Raw genomic sequence first — 18,776 nt, forward strand, 5'->3', positions numbered from 1 at the left:
ATTTCTGATAATATTATTATATGGCAACAGCCACTATCAACAAAAATCAAATACTCTTTTCAAAGCAATCAATCGTATGTGAATATGACAGTATAATTTATAGTTACAGAAATATACGTGTATGGCTACACAATGACTCTGAAAATACCGTTAGTCGCATGAACAAATCAAACTTTTTACTATTACTGTCACTCGATATACAAAACTAGGCATACAAAAGATACTTCAATTTGTCAACCTTCAACTGACAGATTGATAACTTGACGATAAATAATTTTCCTGTAATGGTTTAGACTATAGAGAATATCATCCAACCCTTTCTACATATGTGCAAACAATGAGATCAGAACTTTATAAATAAGGCAATTTCTATAAGCTAACTATTTTTAAATGACTCGTATCTCACTGTTCAACAATTTTGTGGTTATACAACACCGGACACATCTCATACTCATAAGCTAACTATTTACCAAAATCTATGTTTCGAAGAACATAGCCACGAATGAATAGGCATAACCGATCATTCTCAATTCACTAATACACTCATGTTAAAACTGCAACATGTAAACTACAGTTATGTTACAACGGCAGCATAATCGGCACTGCCCAGAAAATTTTGCAAAGGGAACATGACTCCGCAGCTCATCAAATCCGCAACAGTGATTCTTCGTGACATTTTACCATTAATACAATCAAACAATTTATAAAATGTGGCTCTAAAACTAGAAATCAAGCCAAGAATTACCCAAGAACCTAAGCTCAATAAAATAACATAGAAAATAAAATTATACCAAGTTACCAAATATAGATGATAGAGTTCGTTATAATGTTAATCTTCTGTCGTCAGGATAACTTAGGAATTCCAGGTTTAGCTCTTGGAATTCATGGATTCATAGCTCTCAGAATCTAAGCAGCACCATGCAGGTGAGAGCTCTTCATATCCATATGCTTAAGTCATGTGGTGATCATATTGAACTGGAATCTAGAAAGCTGCTGAGGAATGGTTGATATAACTGGCCCATATCTCTGCAACAAAATAAGTGCAATGACTTGTTAAAAAACTACAGGTAGTAATGAAATGAATATTTCATTTCATAAATACTGAAAGCAACACGCGTAGGAAGAAAATATTTGTGCCATTCAAATCCAAGAAATTACAGTTAGTAAATAATTTAAGAAGCTAAGAAGATGCACTAGAGGTATTTCAAAACAGATTCCAATATTTGCCTATGAAAATCCCATCTTGTGCGTCCAGTACTTTCCATTCATCTGATCGGTGAATCTTCAATACAACAGACATTTTAACAAAAACACTCATACAAAGTAGGACAAGCAATCTGAAGTTATACACTAAAAGATTATATCAATTGAATAAATTGCCAACATAACATTAATCTGGTAAACAGATGAATGGTCATATATCTCCATACCTGGACATTATCATAGAGTTCAAACAATGGTACAGCAAGAAGTTTCAAATTTTTGGGGACTGCAAAGTACTCTCTCTCAGACAAGTGAACAAGGAAAAGCTTCTTACACTCCTGCATTAACAAAAAAGGGGAGTCAAGCCTAATCCACAGAATCAGCAACGAGAAGAAAAAAATAAGATGAAAAATAACTCAAGATGCCTGCAACAGGTAAAATCAAGTCACTCCAACCAAAAATTACCTTGGGTTTGGTAATGTGGGGAGGGCAATATGGATACATTATAGTTTCAAAGTTTGGCCTCCACCAGATCGCTACACATTCACCAATCTGCAACAAGAAGCAAACAAAAAGGATAAGGATTCTTGAAAATAAGATTCCAAATTTCAAAATTATCCTGCCAACCTTAGAGAGAGCTTTATAATTACAGCCACAACATTCCTACTTCCTAGTTGAAATTAACATGTTCTATATGCCTTTTGGCAATACCATACTCATCCAAGTGATATTTCCTTAGACTTTACGCTTAAAATTGATCAAAATTCTAAACTGTCTTGGGTCTATGCTCCACTAATCAATCAAAAATAGGATATAATACCTGCCAGTCTGGCACAAGGGCAGATGAATTGGCACCAAGCTTGCTGGTCAGCTTTCTTTTCAACCCCTCAATTTCTGACAAAAAAAGTGAAGGTATAGACAACAGCAAGAGAATTTTTGAGCATACAAATACAAAAAGAACTCTCAAGCACATGATAGAGATACACAAGATCACTATGATCAATAAAAAGTAAATGTCTATACCATTCTCTCCTGGCTTCAGACGCCCACCAGGAAGTTTGCAGAATGTGTTTCCAATCTGAAGAAGAAGTATGTGAGGATGATTATGCTCCTGAACCTGTGTGATACAACAGCATGGTAAGTCTCGTAAGAAGGAAGCTTGTTGACATGTCAGTAAAGATGCTATCATAAGGCAATTTTTATCAAAAGCAACAGATGGAATGGAGATACATCAACTATAGTAGGGCAAGACAACAACAATTTTAACTGATAGACATAACAGCAATCATATATAGCAACACAAATTTCCAAGTGCAGACTTCAAATTTTTAACTGATAAACATAACAACAATCAAGAGCACATATTTTCCATTCCACTAAAGTGGGATGCAGTGAAAAGACTTACTACAGATGGCTCCTTGCAGGCCAAATTAATGTTCCTATATAGAGCAAGTTCCACTTAATAAACAAATTATACCTAACTCAAACCCTTATTTAGAGAAGAAATAACTAAGAAGATAAAGAAAAAAAGCATCTAATTTTTTGCAGAAAACTCAGCAAGTTTAAGCTTGTGAGATATTGCAACAGCTCTAGGAGATGCAATAATAAAATCAAAATATCTGCAAAAGGCTGAATTTTTGGGAGAGTAATTTCCATAAACCACAAATTGCAAATTCTATCATGCTGATCAAACGAACTTGACCACTTAAAAGTAAGCCCACCCTACTCACTTTAGTATAATAAAGGTGAACCAATCCTGAGGCCTAAAAAAATTAGACCTAATGCCTATCATATCAAGCTTTTGCTACCAAGGAAACAGCCATTCAATCTAAATTAGTAAATGAAATTTTCAAAATTATTTACTGCATGTACAGTAAATTTAAGGATAAACAGGTAGTCAAAACCATGTTTAAACCATAATAAGATGTTTTTAAATCTAAAACTCTTTGCAACTATAAAATTAATCAGAAAGGTAAACAATTGGCAAAGTAAACCAACCAAGATGTAAATGCCAAAATGAATACTGATGCTCATACTTTCAGTCCAGGTATTGTGGATCCAACTTACACAAGAAAGGGAAATTTAGACAGTTTACACAGTGAAACCATTATTAGCAAGTGAAACAATGTCCAGCTACCTTGATAACTTTCAAAAACTTTGAAAATACATATCTTGACATGAATAAGAGACCATACAGGAGAAAAGCATGTAGAACAAGGAGAAGATGACAGAATTCCTCCCTAAAAGAACCTACACCACTTAGTAGTGCCAATTTCTCCCCTTTAAGAATGGCTCTAAGATGAGACCACATCAATCAATACCTAGTAGAACACCAAGACTGTAACCACAGAAAAAATTGCAGGTAGTACAGACTTCTATTTTCTCATATAGATGATTCATATGTAGTCCACAGTCTATATTTTCTTTCACTAGAATTACATGGCATGTTCAAGAACAAGCAAAATTATTGCACATTGTGATAACGACTTATATAAGGAATTACAGAAAGATATGCAGATGATACAAACAAAAATAGTTACCTCACCTCTGGAAGGCTACCTACATGATAACTAAAAAAGAATAATAGAGAGTACGAAAGCAACCATGATGAAAATTGAGGTCAATCAATAAGATTTATAACATAATGCATTTCGTAGCTAAAAATGAACAGGTAAAGTGACAGATTATAATAAAGAGGGTTCAAGTACCTTTTAACCGATATCTTAATTGATTTTGACATCTTAAAACTGATGAAAACTCTTATAGACCAAAGTAAAATCTAGAAAACACATAATACAAATTCTCACCATGACTAACAAAACTTAACCATCATAAAGAGACTTCTTGCGATGGAATTACAGCACAAAGTTGTTAAATGTAACTCAAACAAACATACCAATAAAATTGCATCGACACTTGTCCTCATGCCCCCTTTCATGTAACTGCAACCCACGTTACAGAGCAATTATCATATTGTAGGGGCAGTACACCAAAAAAACAATTCAAACCATACAATTAAACAAACTCTCAGAGTCAGAACCTAACTTGCTTTATTTTTCCCCAATTAAAACCATAAGGACACAGCTCAATCAATTTTCAAAAAGTATTTAGCATTTTAAGTTTTACAGTATAAAGTATAACCACAATATGTCAAAAAAGAACAATTTTTTGGCAAAAATTCCAAAATCTCTCTGGAAGAACAAGCATGATTATTTTCTCTAAAAGATGAACGATGTGCTTAAACTGTGGTTTTATTTCAAAATCTTAGATCCTTTCACTGAGCCAACAGTTGACGCGGAGATAGCCACCCATCCATTAACCATTTAAACTATGGCTAATTTAAGCAAAGCAGGAATCGATTATAAAATAAGGAAATTAAGTTGAGCAGAGGTAAGGTTTAAAAAATAAAAAATCATACTTGACTTTCATGCGAGCGAGACGATCAGCGACGGAGGTGTCCTTCTCCATCTTCGGCTCCTTCGTCCCAAATGTGTAGCTCGACAGTGGATACGTGTTGACTACCGGTGACGTCACCATCTTTCCTTTCTCCTGATTAAAATTTTGTATCAGACACTCCTCACCCTCTGTTCTCTTTCAAAGACACCCCTTATGAATATACTCTTGGTATGATTTTTACATATATATATATATATATATATATTATTTAATATTTTTTACTTTTTATCCCTAAAAATGTTTTTAATAACTTTTTAAAAAACATTTTGGATAAAAAAATTAATTAATTAAATTAACCGACGTAAGAAAAGTCAGTATAAATTTAGTCAACCAATCATAATACCGATAATGTCAAACATACAAAGTACTATGATCTCTGGAAAGGCCATCTATTTTCGTTAATAAAAATCGCTAATTAAAATAGTATCAAAATTATTTTACATGAAAAAGGCAAAATATTAATATAAATAATAAGAAAACCATGTACAATACTGTCATTTCAACTTATCCAATATGTTTCCTTGACTCACTCTGACTTAGACTTAAACCCATGTCATTAGGTTGACAAAAGTTTATCTATCCAACAAAAGTTTCACGGACCATATGCCCTCTAAACTCGACTTTTTAAACTCACTAAATCGACTCAATCTTGCTCACAACAATTTCGGAAAACCAATACAAATCAATCTCTTTTAAAGTCAGAGGCCTTTTTATCTCAATCTCTCTCAAAACCTTTTCTTTGGTCCAATCCTTGACAAAATTAAAACTCTTAAACACATAACTCACTTAGATTTATCTTCAAACCACCTAAATGAGTCATTACTCAAATTTCTACTCTACCTAAGAGGCCTAATTGATATTGTAAACTTCTCTTATAATTATTTTTCATGTTACGTGTCGGGTATGCACGAATATTTTTCAATGACAGTGAGTTTGGATCCAAGGTATAATAATCTCAATAGAGAGTTGTCTTAAGGGACCTTTGATTACCAATAATCAAATATTATTTTGATGATCTATTTTTTATAGTTTATATTATTTTATTTAGTTTACAAGTAATAAAAAATTTTGATAATCTTCTATTATCAATGATAATATGACGAGTAATATAAACAGTAATTTGATTACCATCTTCATCTTATGTATTAAAAGATTATCAAAATAATTTTTATTTTGTTATAATTATATTATTATTTATTAATTTTTTAGGACTGAAATACTCTTACTTTAAATTAATATAACAATTAACATGAAAAATATATTATAATAATTATATTTAAATAAAATAATATATTAGTTTTTTTATTACATTCAACTAAATACAATAATTATTTATATATATTTATGTCTGTTTATTTTTAACAAATATAATAATAATTTATATTCAATAATCTCTAAAACAATTTATCTTTCTGATAACCTTTTATTTTTAATGAATCTGCCAAATGACAATTTTTTTGAATCCTTTAAATTTTTCATGTAAATATTAACCTTCAGAATAAAAAGAAGAAAAAAAGTTAGGATAAAGCCCAAAAATAAAAGGAGAAAAAAAGGTCAAGGTACTCTAGGGCTCTTCTAAAATCATGTTTGACATCTCCTAAAGTTTGGGTAATCTCCAAGAACATAAAGAAAACATCATTGTAGATAAAACTTTTTTTAACAATCCAATATATTGTATGGTTTGTGTCATAGTTAGAATGTACAATGCGTACATCTCAATGCAAAGAAAACACGCTTCGAGTGATAGTAATAAGATAGATGTAATAACTTAGAATAGACTCTATTTGAATACTAAAAAACCGATGGGCTCAAACAAACTTAAGGTTACGATAAATAACCCACAACTCTACGGTTAAAACCATACACAATAAAAACAGTCATGAACTTTATTTGTTATCTCTAATCAACCCATCTAAGAGTGTTATGATTTAACCAATACTCAATCCAAATTAAAAAAGTTGATTATCTGAAGAATCGGATCAAATGCCAATTACAAATAATGGAAAAAAAGTTTTTCGCTTTTCTATTATTGAAAAGCTGATTACCCAAACTAAACTGATTTGATTTTATACATAAATAATGATTTGTTACTATATGGTTGTATATTATTTTATCTATAATTCAAAATAATTTAATTATATAGTAACATGTCATTATTTATGCATAAAGTTGTGGATATCAATTTGAAAAGTTATCACATGTCCACCCTTTCCATTAAAACAGACACCTTAATCTCATCTCCTCCATCTCTTTCTCTCAGTCATAACGAGAAACTGCTCTTACTAATTAACCATCACCAAACTGATCACCAGCAACACAATCGACCACCACCATCAACACCAACAATGAAGCCTTCAGCGACATGTTTCCTGAAAGGGCTCCATTAAGGGAAGCACCGTCCATTTACGTGAAACATATATGCCCTAACAAATAAGCCTGCTTTGCGAATGCTTCGAAGCTGTGTTTCACCCACATCACCCCAAGGGAAGCTCCACCCACTTACACGAAACATCTGCAGGGTCTATAAGTAAACATGGCTGATTTGGAGCTGACCAATTTATTAATGAAGAAGTGGTGGCAATGAGGAGCCCTCTATGTCATTGCACTACACCTTTGCAATTTGGTGTTGGCCACTTATTATTATTATTATTATTATTATTTTGTAATAAGAAAATCTTATTTAAGTCGAACATTCTTTTATGACAAACTTAATAATATCAAACAGTTGAAAACCAAGATCTAGTGATCGGCTCCAAAATCATTACATCAAAAAAGTTAAAGTGTTAATCAATTTCGACCAACTTTTTTAACTTAAATGTGAAAATCAATTTTGGCAGGATCTAATCGAATATTATTGTGTCAATTAGTTTTCGGCCAAATTGAAAATCATTTAGAAAAGTTTTTCCTAATGTAGAAGTAGAAATTTACTATGATTAGCTACACCTCTGACAAATTTATCAAACTTTATGCAAGTTACTATCTTGTATCAAGTGTTACATCTTTCTTTAATGATATATATTGTTGCTTCACTGTTTGATATTTATATATTGAATCTAAGAACAAAGAGATACGACTTTTTTCAATTTCAGAATGAATTATGTAATGTTATTCATTGAAGTAAAAGATTAATGCGTTAATTTGACTCAAAATTTTAAAATATGGTTTAAAACCAAATATTAAAAAATTTGGTATAGTTATCTAGTTTATTCAGCTCGATTCAAAATTAGGTCAACTCAAATTGACTCTAGTTCAATTTGACATATTGTCTTAACCAAAATTTTAATTCAGTGGAAAAAACAAGAAACCGACTTGGTTAATTAATTTTGAACACCTCTTAAGTCTACCACTAGAAGCACAACCAAGATTAGGGTTACATACAAGCTGAGCCTCAATAGAGTTCGACTCCTTTTCAGTGAATTGAGGTTTGGGCTCGTTGAACTATATTTGGCTCACTTCATAATCTTAATGTTTATGATTAGCTCGCACTTAGCTCAGGTTTGTATGTTCTGGCTTGGGTTCATGGTGATTGAGTTTGGATTCGTATCTTAGGCTTGACAGGTTCGATTGTACAAAGTTGTTTTAAAGTTTATTTATTAACAAAATCGAGTTGTGCTCAGCTGGCACTTATTCAGATTCAGGCTTGGGCTCGTTTTCGTTCGTACTCCCACACTTGTACTTGGGCTAGGGCTCGTTATCTCATATTCGTATTCAGACTCATTTCGAGTTCAAATAAGCTCGATTTGAATCCAACTCTAATTAGGACCATATTTTGCTCAATATTTTTAATTTAATTACTTGATCAAAAGAGTGGTATGCATATGTAGTAGTTTCAAGTACATAAACAATAATAAAACAACATACACCTAACTATAAATATTTAATTTGATATCTAAATAGTATTTCATTGTGTAATTAAGTGATTTTAAATTAAAAATAAAATATTATATAATGATATATTATTTGAGTATCCAGTTTAGCAATCGGGTGCTCGTAGCTTTGCCCACCAACAAACTAATTAATAAAGGCAACAAAATATACATACATATATATATATATAGTGGTTCTGCAACAGTGTATGCTGTTGATAAATGTAAAGGAGCGAGTAGTACAAGAGGCTTGAAGAAATAAATTCTTGTACCACCCAAATCTAACGTTTCATCTTTGATTCTTGCTGTCATGAAAATTACTACTCATAGCTCGGAAAATAATTTCTGGAAAAAGTAACTACAGATAATGCAGCAATTTAATATGCCAGAGAATTAACATCAATTATGATTTTGATTCAATAAAACTTAAAATTGAATACTCCAATGATAATTTAAGTGATTAATAAATATAAGTCTAACATTAGTATGAAACTTAAGATTTATTAAACATTTGATAGAGGTTTATCAATCTACTGTCTCCTCTTTGAAAGTTATACAGTATAATTTTATGTATTAAAAGTTACCAATCAAAGAGATTTCAGAAATATAGTATCAGTCATTCTAATACAAATAATTATAGGATCTCTACATATTTATATTGTATGATGAAATTCTAGATATTCCTTTGACCCTAAAGTTTTAATTTCTGGATTTTATAATACATGCGCAGATCCAGCGAAATTAGGATTGAATGTTTTATTCCGCTCATGTAAGACAGATTCTGTATAAAGCAAGACTTTGCAGCAAGAAGGTGACAGCAGAAAGCTGTGAGCAGACCCAACGGAGTCGATTCAGTATAAATAAAAATAAAGAGAGTTTATAAAGAAATTGTAACTCAAGAGTTTAACAACTGCACCATATACATTAACAGTTTAATCATAAAGAAATAATTCAACCTTTGCTCTCTTGTGTTTGGAACTCAAACTACTTTGCAGGCATAAATGACCTTACCGTTTGCTCTAAAAAAGTGCAAATTCTATTATGATGAAGATGAAGATGCCTTCTTTTTGCCCATAAAAACTTGCAGAGCCCCGTTTGACCCTCCTGCAACAAGCGTGCACTCCTCTTCACCCACTTGTCTCCAACACACACTGCTCACGAACCCACTCTCGGCTCCACCAGCACCCCCTGGCTTGAAGCCATGCGCCCAAATGGGTTCGCCCCACCTCCTGTCATACACAAACACTTGATTCGTCTCTGAGCCACAACCCAATAATCCTCCACTCCTCCACACTGATAACCCAACAAAACTCCTCTTGTTCACATGTCCTCTATAGCTTTTAATTATTCTCGAATCATTTATATCCCACAGCTTTAAACATCCATCTGTACCTGCTGATACGACTGTACTTCCATCCATAAACCGAACGTATGTCACCGCTCTTCTGTGCCCGGAAAAAATGACCACCGGCGCCGCCATGTTGCGGATATCGTACAAATAAGCTTGCTTGTCCACGCATCCGACGGCCACCAATGCTCCGCCAAGCGGATGAAACTCAACGCTGCAAACCGGCCTTTTTTCTACACTGGGTTGCACTTTGCCTATACATTTTCCGCCGTCGCAACGTGGGTCCCACATTTGCATTGTGCCATCGTCGGATCCGGAGGCTCCTAAAACCGGATCCCATTGAGTATAGTCCACGCTCCTAACCCGTCTTCCGCCATGCTCGTCGCGTTCGAAAATTGGGACTTTTCTCTCTAGGTCATACTCCATGACGACTCCATCGTAGTCTCCGGACCCCAAGACCCGTCCGCTTGACCCGGGTTTCCACCGCAGGCTGCCGAGTTTAGCTGGTGTACAAATATAATACTCAGATGCATTCGAATGGTCCAAAATTTTAACTTCTTGGAAATTATTTTCCTCCGGCAAGAGAGATTTTATATTATAAAGTCTAATCTTTCTTGCGATTCCTCCGGTGGCGACAACGGAATCAGAGGGGTCGAATTCGACGACGCCGAGGAAGTCTGATACTGCTGCTGTGGTGTTTGAAGAAACAATGGTGCAGAGATGAAAATCCCATTCACTTTTCGCTTTTTCTTTTTCTTGTGGCTCTTCTGTTTCAGCTGTTGGTTTATCGTCTTCTATGTTTCTTTTTCCTTTGTCTTCTCTTTCTTGTTTTTGGACCTCTTGTTGTTGCAGTGGAAGGTTGAATGCTGAGGAAAAGTTTTTCATTTCCCATTCATATGAAGTCGAGACGTAACTATGGAGGTTTCTGGTTTTGGGTTTTGCATCAAGCGAAAGAGCTCCCTGTAAACCTAACCTCAGCTCTCCATGAAGTTGGATATATATAGATAAATATAAAATGTCATTCTGAAAATCCTTTAAATTATTATTTTCATATTATTTCTTTCGTAATATTGAATTTATCTATTATTCAAACTGTGAGGCTTGAAATTTAAATCTCATATCAAAAACAATAAAACTATTTATACTCAATTTTAAATATCTAACTATATACTTAAATAATATATCATCATATGATTTAGTGATTTTAAAATAAAAATAAAATAACATTTAATACTGAATATATATAAAATTGTTTCATCGAAAATTATAGGTATATGGGTTTCGACTTTCTAATCTCAACATTATTTGCCTAGGACTAGCAGGAACTAATGCATAGCAGCCCACATGAACACCAACATTGCGGAATGTATTAGCAAGTTAGAATCCCAAATACAAGTTATAAGAATAGAATTTTATTTTTAAAAATGAGTTTTTAATATAAAATTTTTGTATTTTTGGACTCTTAGATCTTGTTGCGGGTTTGGTCTCACCATTGAATGCAAATAATGATTTGAATAGGATGGAATCAAAACGTAAGTGGTGGTTGCTTTTGTACCTCAATTTTATGTATGGGATGTTGTGGATATGGGTTGTTGTCCATTTTCCTATTACGTGGTTTAAGTTTAGCCTTTTGTCTCCTCAACTTTCCTGCCTCACCATTGCCTCTACACTTAAATAATCACATGAGTATGTCACATCACAATCCTTTTCCCTTCCTCCTAGGCACTTGAATTTTCTGCCCACCAAACAACTAGATTAAATTCAATAACGAATAATTATACTTATAACCCAACTTTAACAGGAATATAAATTGGTTATTTTCAATGTCTAATCTTAATTAGTGATAGATTATATTCCAAAATTGTATAGTTTTAATAGAGTTTGATGACACAATATGAGATTTTATTTTTTATAACAAAAAACCCCACTTAAATTATATCATTCTTTTATAATCAAATCAATCACATCGAACAGATTAAATTATCGGAAGAATTTAAACTTAAATTCTTTATGTTTAAAGTTTACCTTTTTACCAAAATTGTATAGTTTTAATAGAGTTTGATGATACAATATGAGACTTTATTTTTGATAATGAAAAACCCCACTTAAGTTAGATCATTTAATTAAACTTCAAATCTAGTGATCAATCTTATAACTATTAAATCAAATATATCAAGAATTTTATTTTGATATATCATCAAAAATTTACCTTTTTACCCCCGAAACTACCCATTGGGGGCTCAAAATATGAAAATTGACTAGTAGATTTTTTAAAATTTTCTCTGGTTTGATAGGCTATATTGAATTGTCATCATCGTCCGGTCTTTAATGGTGAACACAAACAACATATATGGACAACACGTTCTTTTAATATCGTTTTGAAGTGATGAGGACCGCTCTATTTCTGAAGCTTGTGGATATTATTTGCAATTAATGGATGAAAAGACGTAAATGCCAATCTCATTATGTAAATCAGGCTTTACTCTCCACGTAAATACCTTACATCCCTATATATATTATGTATATTTAATTTTAAATATTTAATTAAATATTAAAAAATATATTATCATATAATAAAATATTATTTTATTTTTAATTTATAATTTAAATAATAATATATTATCTAAATATTTAATTAAATTTTAAAAATTAAGTTCACGTTTTGTGTTGCCATCGTATCCCAAAATCTATCCAACTACTCAAGTATCCGTATCTTTCTACAACTGTATAAAAATCTACCATCAGCAAACTAAAAATGGAAACATTTTGTCAAATAGAAAATAGGATATCTAATTGATCGTACGCACTGGTTCGAAAAATTTTTGGAATAATGGCACGCAGGCAACACGTGAGTACTCAAAACTAGGGACCCAAATGAGGTATCCAACTATTATCCTTTATTATATTCAATTGAACACTTAGGTTTTCTTATTGGATGAGGAATTTTGCATTTTCTTATAAAATGATCAAATTTTTAATATTTTTTATTAGAAATTACCAACTAAACACAAGTAAACTTATTTATTTTGTTTTAGGTTAAAGGATTATTTTTCACATAAATTTTAATATAAAGATAAATACACACTTTGTGAGGTTTTAAAAACTAATTTTCGTTAGAATTTTTAGTTATATTGAAGGATAAAATCTTTATTTTAATAATAATATTAAAAAATATATAATTTATTAAATTTTTCACTCTATGTTTTAAAAACTAACAACTTCACCTTTGTGTAAAGTTTTCTAACTTTAAAAAGTAATATCCTCCCCCTCGAACCTAGGGTTTCCATTTTTTTTATTTCAATTGCCCCCAAACTTTTGAAAACTTCAATTTAACCGTCCTCTTCAACTTCAGATTACTTTAGTGACCTTTCTCTCTGTTGACCTAGCCAACATTGACCTTTGTTTCTCTCCAACACTAGAGCTACCCTCCAATAATGATGCAACGTACTGTCTCAAATATCTCTTTGTTAGACAAAGAGATCTCTACCTGTGTCTCTTCATCGCCAGCCAACCATTTCATTGGTGAGAGACGGCCGGTTGAATGAAGGAAAAAGGAGGAGTCATCGACGATGAGTGATGGCCAAAGAGGGGAGAAAAAAACTAGGGGTGGGGGGAAATAGGCACTTTTCAAAGCTAGAAATGTTTAGACTAGAGAGGGGAGAAAAAAAAACTAGGGGTGGGTGGAAATAGACACTTTTCAAAGCTGAAAATGTTTAGGCTAGAGAGGGAAGAAAAAAAAACAGGGGTGGGTGAAAACATGCACTTTTCAAAGCTGAAAATGTTTAGGTATGGGTAAAATTATTAGTTTCTAAAATCTTGAAAAAGAAATGAGATAAAATTATATATTTTTTAATATTATTGTTAAAATAATAATTTTATCTTTACACATAATAGAAAATTTTAACGAAAATTAGCTCATAGAAACCCCATAAGTGTATATTTATTTTTACATTAAAATTTGGGTGGAAAATAGTCCTTTAGCCCTTATTTTATTTTGAAAGCAATATAATTAATTTGATATCTTCGATGAAAAATAGTAAAAAATTAGTTTTTTTAATAAAAAATTTTAAAAATTTAATTCTTTTAATAAGAAATTTTAAAATTTTAATATTTTCAATAGAAAAATTATGATAATTCAAGTATTGTTAGTTTGTCTTATGAGAGATGAGACAAGATGGGAATTGACTAGTTGATATTTTTAATTTTCTCTGGTTTGGTTAGGCTATATTAAATGGTCCATCTTCGTCAGGTATTTAAAAGGGTACCCAGAACCAGAATCACAAACAAGGTATATAGGGACAACTTCCTCTTTTAATTTTGTTTGAAACTGTTGAGCGCCGGCCTACTTTTCAAGCTTGTGGGTATTATTTGTAATTAATGGATGAAAAGACAGAAATGCCTATCTCATTATAAAAATCTGTTGAAATATATATATATGTGTGTGTATGTATGCATGTATATATATGTATGTATGTATATATGTATATGAAAATGCTTCCCACTACTTATTCTGTCAAGTTGCCCGAGCAGGGCCCATTCCACAATTAGACCAACTTTTGAGTTCAAGGCAGAGTATTTATCTAATAATGTTTTGTGTATATATTTTTTATATATAAATAAAATATTATTATGTGATTGACTAATATTTTAATTTTTATTTAAAATCATCTAATTATATGATAATATATTATTTATATATTAAAATTATATATACATAATTTTATTGTTATTTCTTATAGCTTAATTCATTTCTTATGTTGTGTATATATATGTTTGTAATGAGCTCTACAATCCAAGAACAAGAGATGAAGAAAATTCAACGAAAGAATGTATAAAATGAACTCCAAAATCTCTTAAGAAAGCTGATAATAGAGATGATGTTCAACCAATTTCGATAAAATCATTATAACTCAACTAGTCAATTTAAGAGGAATTATTGTAATCTAACCAATCAATTCTAAGTCAACTATCATTTTGTTATCCAAATAAATCATTACAATCAATTTAGTTTTAAAGCGAATAAAACTTCGGATGATCGATCTAATAATTATTATATTAAATATGTTAAACTTGAGTTAATTTTGATACGTAACAAATGGGTTAAAATTCTATGCTCTTTTTTTGGTACTCTTTTTATCACTTAAACTGTTAATTTTATCTAAAATTTCATAGTTAGTTCTTTGTATGGACAATATTAGGAACCCAATCAAAGGATTGTACACCTTTTCTGGCGTTTGTTCTTAATGTGTGTGGCTTTTGTGATCTCATCCCACTGCTCCCACTCTCATGCACCCTGTGACTTTGTCTGCGATTTAGGAGCACTGCATGCCCTTTCTCACCTATCAGGCAGAGTTTTTTATTGCGTTTATAGTTGGGTTATTTAGTGTTGGGAGACACAACAGCGGGTCATGTCAGGTTAAATTTGGTGTGGCCCGTTGTGCCATGGCCTATCAATTGGCAGGTTTTTGTGGGTCATATCAGCCCATAGACATGACAAGGTTTTCCTTTTCATTGATTTCATCATCATTCGACTGCTTCTACCCACGCGTACTTAACGAGCAAAAGGGCTTATAAACAATCAGCCCTTTGAATAAGCGAGGCTTTCTCGATAGAAATAGCTGCATGCGAAAGGTTGCTTTACTAAGGCGCGTTAGCTCTAACTTAGTCCGTTCCAAGAGGCCCAATTGAGAAAGGCCTCGATTCCTTTACTCCAGGAATGGCCTGAACTCACCTTAGGGGGAAGCCCAAGAGAAAGAGCCAGTTGCTTCCTCTCCCCTGCAATTTGCTGACAGATTTTAAATGATTTGTCCTTGCAGTTATCCAAGCTATTTTATATGCTGGAAAACAACTTCAACGACTTCACATCGGTTCTATCAATGAGTCTGTGCTCTGTTAGTTCCTTCCATTAGAATAATAATAATTTTGATTGCTTCAGCAGCCTCTGTAATTGGCGAAGCTGCTGATAAGGGGATCGACCAAACTGACTTATCACCTCTAATGGCCAGTTTGCAAGAGTTTGCACTTTGTGGGAGATGTATCTTCTGCATTTCACCTTTTTTTCTACTTGTAATACGAATCCACTGGTTGAGATTAGAGAGTTCAAACCCATATGAACGTCACATCAGAATGCCAAGGCCGAAAAGCTGTTCAATTGGCAAAGAGAAATTAGATTCTTTAATTACCTTTTATCTTAGGCAGCTTGGAATGCGCAAATTGTAGTTCATGATAGATGCATCGGATAAATTCAAATCAATGATTGAATTCATTTTTATAAAATAAATCAAATTCAAATAAATTTGAATATTTAAATTAAAAAATATTAATATGTTGTTTTATTTATTATCAAAAAGATTAATCGGTATAATAATATTTTCTATGTTATTGATTATTTTAATTGAAAATTTAAAAAAAATTTACTCTGTAAATTTAATAAGGATAAAATAGTAATAAAATTAATATTATTTTAATAATCTTTCGTAATTTAATTACTTTTTATATGATCTGTTACATTATTATTAGTAATACCAAAATCTTTTATTAATAAAAAATATATTACCAAGCTAATCAAAGTTTACCCCAACATGCGCCCCCCTTAGTTTCATACTGACTAAGATATGCAGAAGATGAAGACTGGCTTGCCTAGAAGCAATGGTTTTGGAAATCAGGCGTTTCTCCAATTGCCAGTAAAAGATGCAAGAAAGGAGTAGAAGAAAAACAAATGACCATTTGTTCAATATCTACATAATTTCAATAATCCTTCATATACTAACAAAATGGATACAACCGGGTACTATTGGACAACATAACATCATCTGATTAAATGAAATCCTACGTACCATTTAGCACCCATTTTGACTCCAAAAAGGGAAAAGAGAAAACAATACCAAACATTTTCATAAGACAACCGCTGATTTATCACATAGAGTACCTTAAAAACCTGAACTTACAGAGATCCCAGTCTGATTACTGAAAGTACGATTTGCCCAATTTATTTTCTTCATGATACAAACATGAAAGTAAGTCTGCAGCATAAGTTTCCTAGACTAGCAAAGTAAACTTATATGTGGAGTAAACTTAACAACAAACATACAGCCAGATTAGTTACCCTTTTTCCACTTTCATTAGAAATTGTATCCTTTTTTGAGTGTTGAACCAGCTTTAATCCTTCACAGCATCAATACCAGATGGGGATTCCTCGGCTTTAACAGCGGCACTTTCTGATAGACCATCTTCAACAGGAATAGCTGCTTCGCCTTCTTTAGTTTCTGCTGATTCACCGGCGGAGGTTTCATTGGCAACCGGAACAGTGCTCTTGATGGTTCCCACCTTAACATACTTGCTCATGAAATTGAATTCCCAGTCTTGCAAAGTCTCCAGTTCAAAAGGACCAAGACCAGAAATATCACCAGTTAAATCTTTCTCCTCAAAAGACATCTTTGCAAGTGCTCTGCTTGCATCTTTCCCAGCAAACAGTGCATATGGTCCATTGGGTCCATAAAACGTTCTGCAAAAAGTTATCAATTAATCAACAATCAGAAGCTTCAACCCAGATTCATTTTTTCCTTAAAAACTGCAGCCTTTAATCAAAATTTTTATCTCACAGAATCAGAATAAACCCACCAAAAGTTCAAATTCAAAGAGTTCATAAAATCATACAAGGAGGCAGCAATAAATTCTTAAGTTAAGAACTTTCTATGTCAAATCAACCAATTGTATGAGCTAGATCATCTAAAACTATAAAGTCACTTTATTCATCAAAAGCCTCTAAAAAAATTGAACTTGATGAAATAAATGCTAAACATCGGTTGACCCAGATGAAGGAAAAGGAAAATAAAAGAAACAACACCTGCTTTGGGAGACATCGTAGATCTGGCCCTTGATGGCCATGAGAATAGGCTTCTGGGGATCGGAGCCATCGTATTGTTTGAGCTCTTCCTCGGTGACTTCTCCGAGCTGAACGGGAGGCGGCAGAGGCTGCATCTGCTCCTGAAATTCTCTGGATCGCCGTTGGTGATGAGTATTAGAGGGGCCGAAAAGGCCCGATAACACATAGTATACAGCCCATAGTAAAGCAAGAACCGTAAAAAAAGCGGCCGGCGAGAGCCCAGTGTACACTGTGATTGCCTCCTTCAAATTCTCCCATAGCTGAAACGCCATATTTGATTGTCTTCTTTTTCAACTGATGAGAGATAAAGAGGACACTGGAGAGAGGCCGAGAAGGGAGGACGATGTTTTGTTGTGATTTATCTACTCGACTGTATCCCCGGTCTAACACACGATTCTCTATTTTTTCACGTTATTTAAAAAAACAAAACCCTAATCCAAGCCGAACTTTATCAATTTCTTATTTATAATATGTCGTTTGCAAAATATGAAATCAACCAAAAGAAATTATTACATATAGATATTAAGATCAATCTTATTTGGAAATCAAGATTTTTTTTTCTACTATAAATAATCTTTATTCACTGTTAATCGAGGCTCTCTGCTTTTTTTTAAGTATTTAAATTCGAAATGATTTTGAAACTACAAAATGGGAAAAAAATATTAATTATGGTTGTTTCTTTCTTTACATTGAACAAATTTTACATTAAATGTTTGTGTTAATGTAATTATTTAAGTTGTTACGTTTTCTAACAAAATTAGGGTTTTTCATATTGTAGTTTGAATTTAATAGTTTTCATTGTTGTTTTGGTTATTAAGTTACGAATATTATTGAAATTGAGAAGAGTATAAATTTATTTGCATGGGATTAGCGTAATTTAATGTGAAACAATAAACAAGAACTATCGATTAGATTTTAACAATTTACGTCTTTTACACAATTCATATAAATATTTACAAAAATTGGAAAATAACTCCGAGATAAGTGTAAATATTCTACACGAAGAGAAGGGTTATAT

At 32.4% G+C, this 18,776-nt stretch overlaps 3 protein-coding genes across 3 annotated transcripts; all 3 read right to left on the reverse strand.

Moving 5' to 3' along the window:
* Positions 1-350: 350 nt before the first annotated feature.
* On the reverse strand, positions 351-4,821 carry LOC123224857 (pre-mRNA cleavage factor Im 25 kDa subunit 2-like). Its single transcript, XM_044648594.1, has 7 exons — positions 4,622-4,821; positions 4,100-4,145; positions 2,227-2,320; positions 2,024-2,097; positions 1,669-1,755; positions 1,431-1,541; positions 351-1,026 (listed from the first exon to the last, which is right to left on the reverse strand). The coding sequence occupies exons 1-7, from the start codon at positions 4,738-4,740 to the stop codon at positions 955-957; spliced, it is 603 nt and encodes a 200-aa protein (XP_044504529.1). The 5' UTR covers positions 4,741-4,821; the 3' UTR covers positions 351-954.
* A 4,559-nt stretch (positions 4,822-9,380) lies between these two features.
* LOC123225434 (WD repeat-containing protein RUP2-like) lies at positions 9,381-10,851 on the reverse strand. The gene has a single exon (XM_044649377.1). The coding sequence runs from the start codon at positions 10,756-10,758 to the stop codon at positions 9,565-9,567; it is 1,194 nt and encodes a 397-aa protein (XP_044505312.1). The 5' UTR covers positions 10,759-10,851; the 3' UTR covers positions 9,381-9,564.
* Positions 10,852-16,598: 5,747 nt separating this feature from the next.
* LOC123226123 (membrane steroid-binding protein 2-like) lies at positions 16,599-18,181 on the reverse strand. The gene is made up of 2 exons (XM_044650608.1): positions 17,720-18,181; positions 16,599-17,377 (listed from the first exon to the last, which is right to left on the reverse strand). Exons 1-2 carry the CDS (start codon positions 18,028-18,030, stop codon positions 17,032-17,034), a joined length of 657 nt encoding a protein of 218 aa, XP_044506543.1. The 5' UTR covers positions 18,031-18,181; the 3' UTR covers positions 16,599-17,031.
* Positions 18,182-18,776: the final 595 nt, after the last annotated feature.

This window comes from Mangifera indica, chromosome 9 (assembly GCF_011075055.1).
Source record: "Mangifera indica cultivar Alphonso chromosome 9, CATAS_Mindica_2.1, whole genome shotgun sequence".
In the NCBI taxonomy this organism is placed as follows: Eukaryota; Viridiplantae; Streptophyta; class Magnoliopsida; order Sapindales; family Anacardiaceae; genus Mangifera; species Mangifera indica.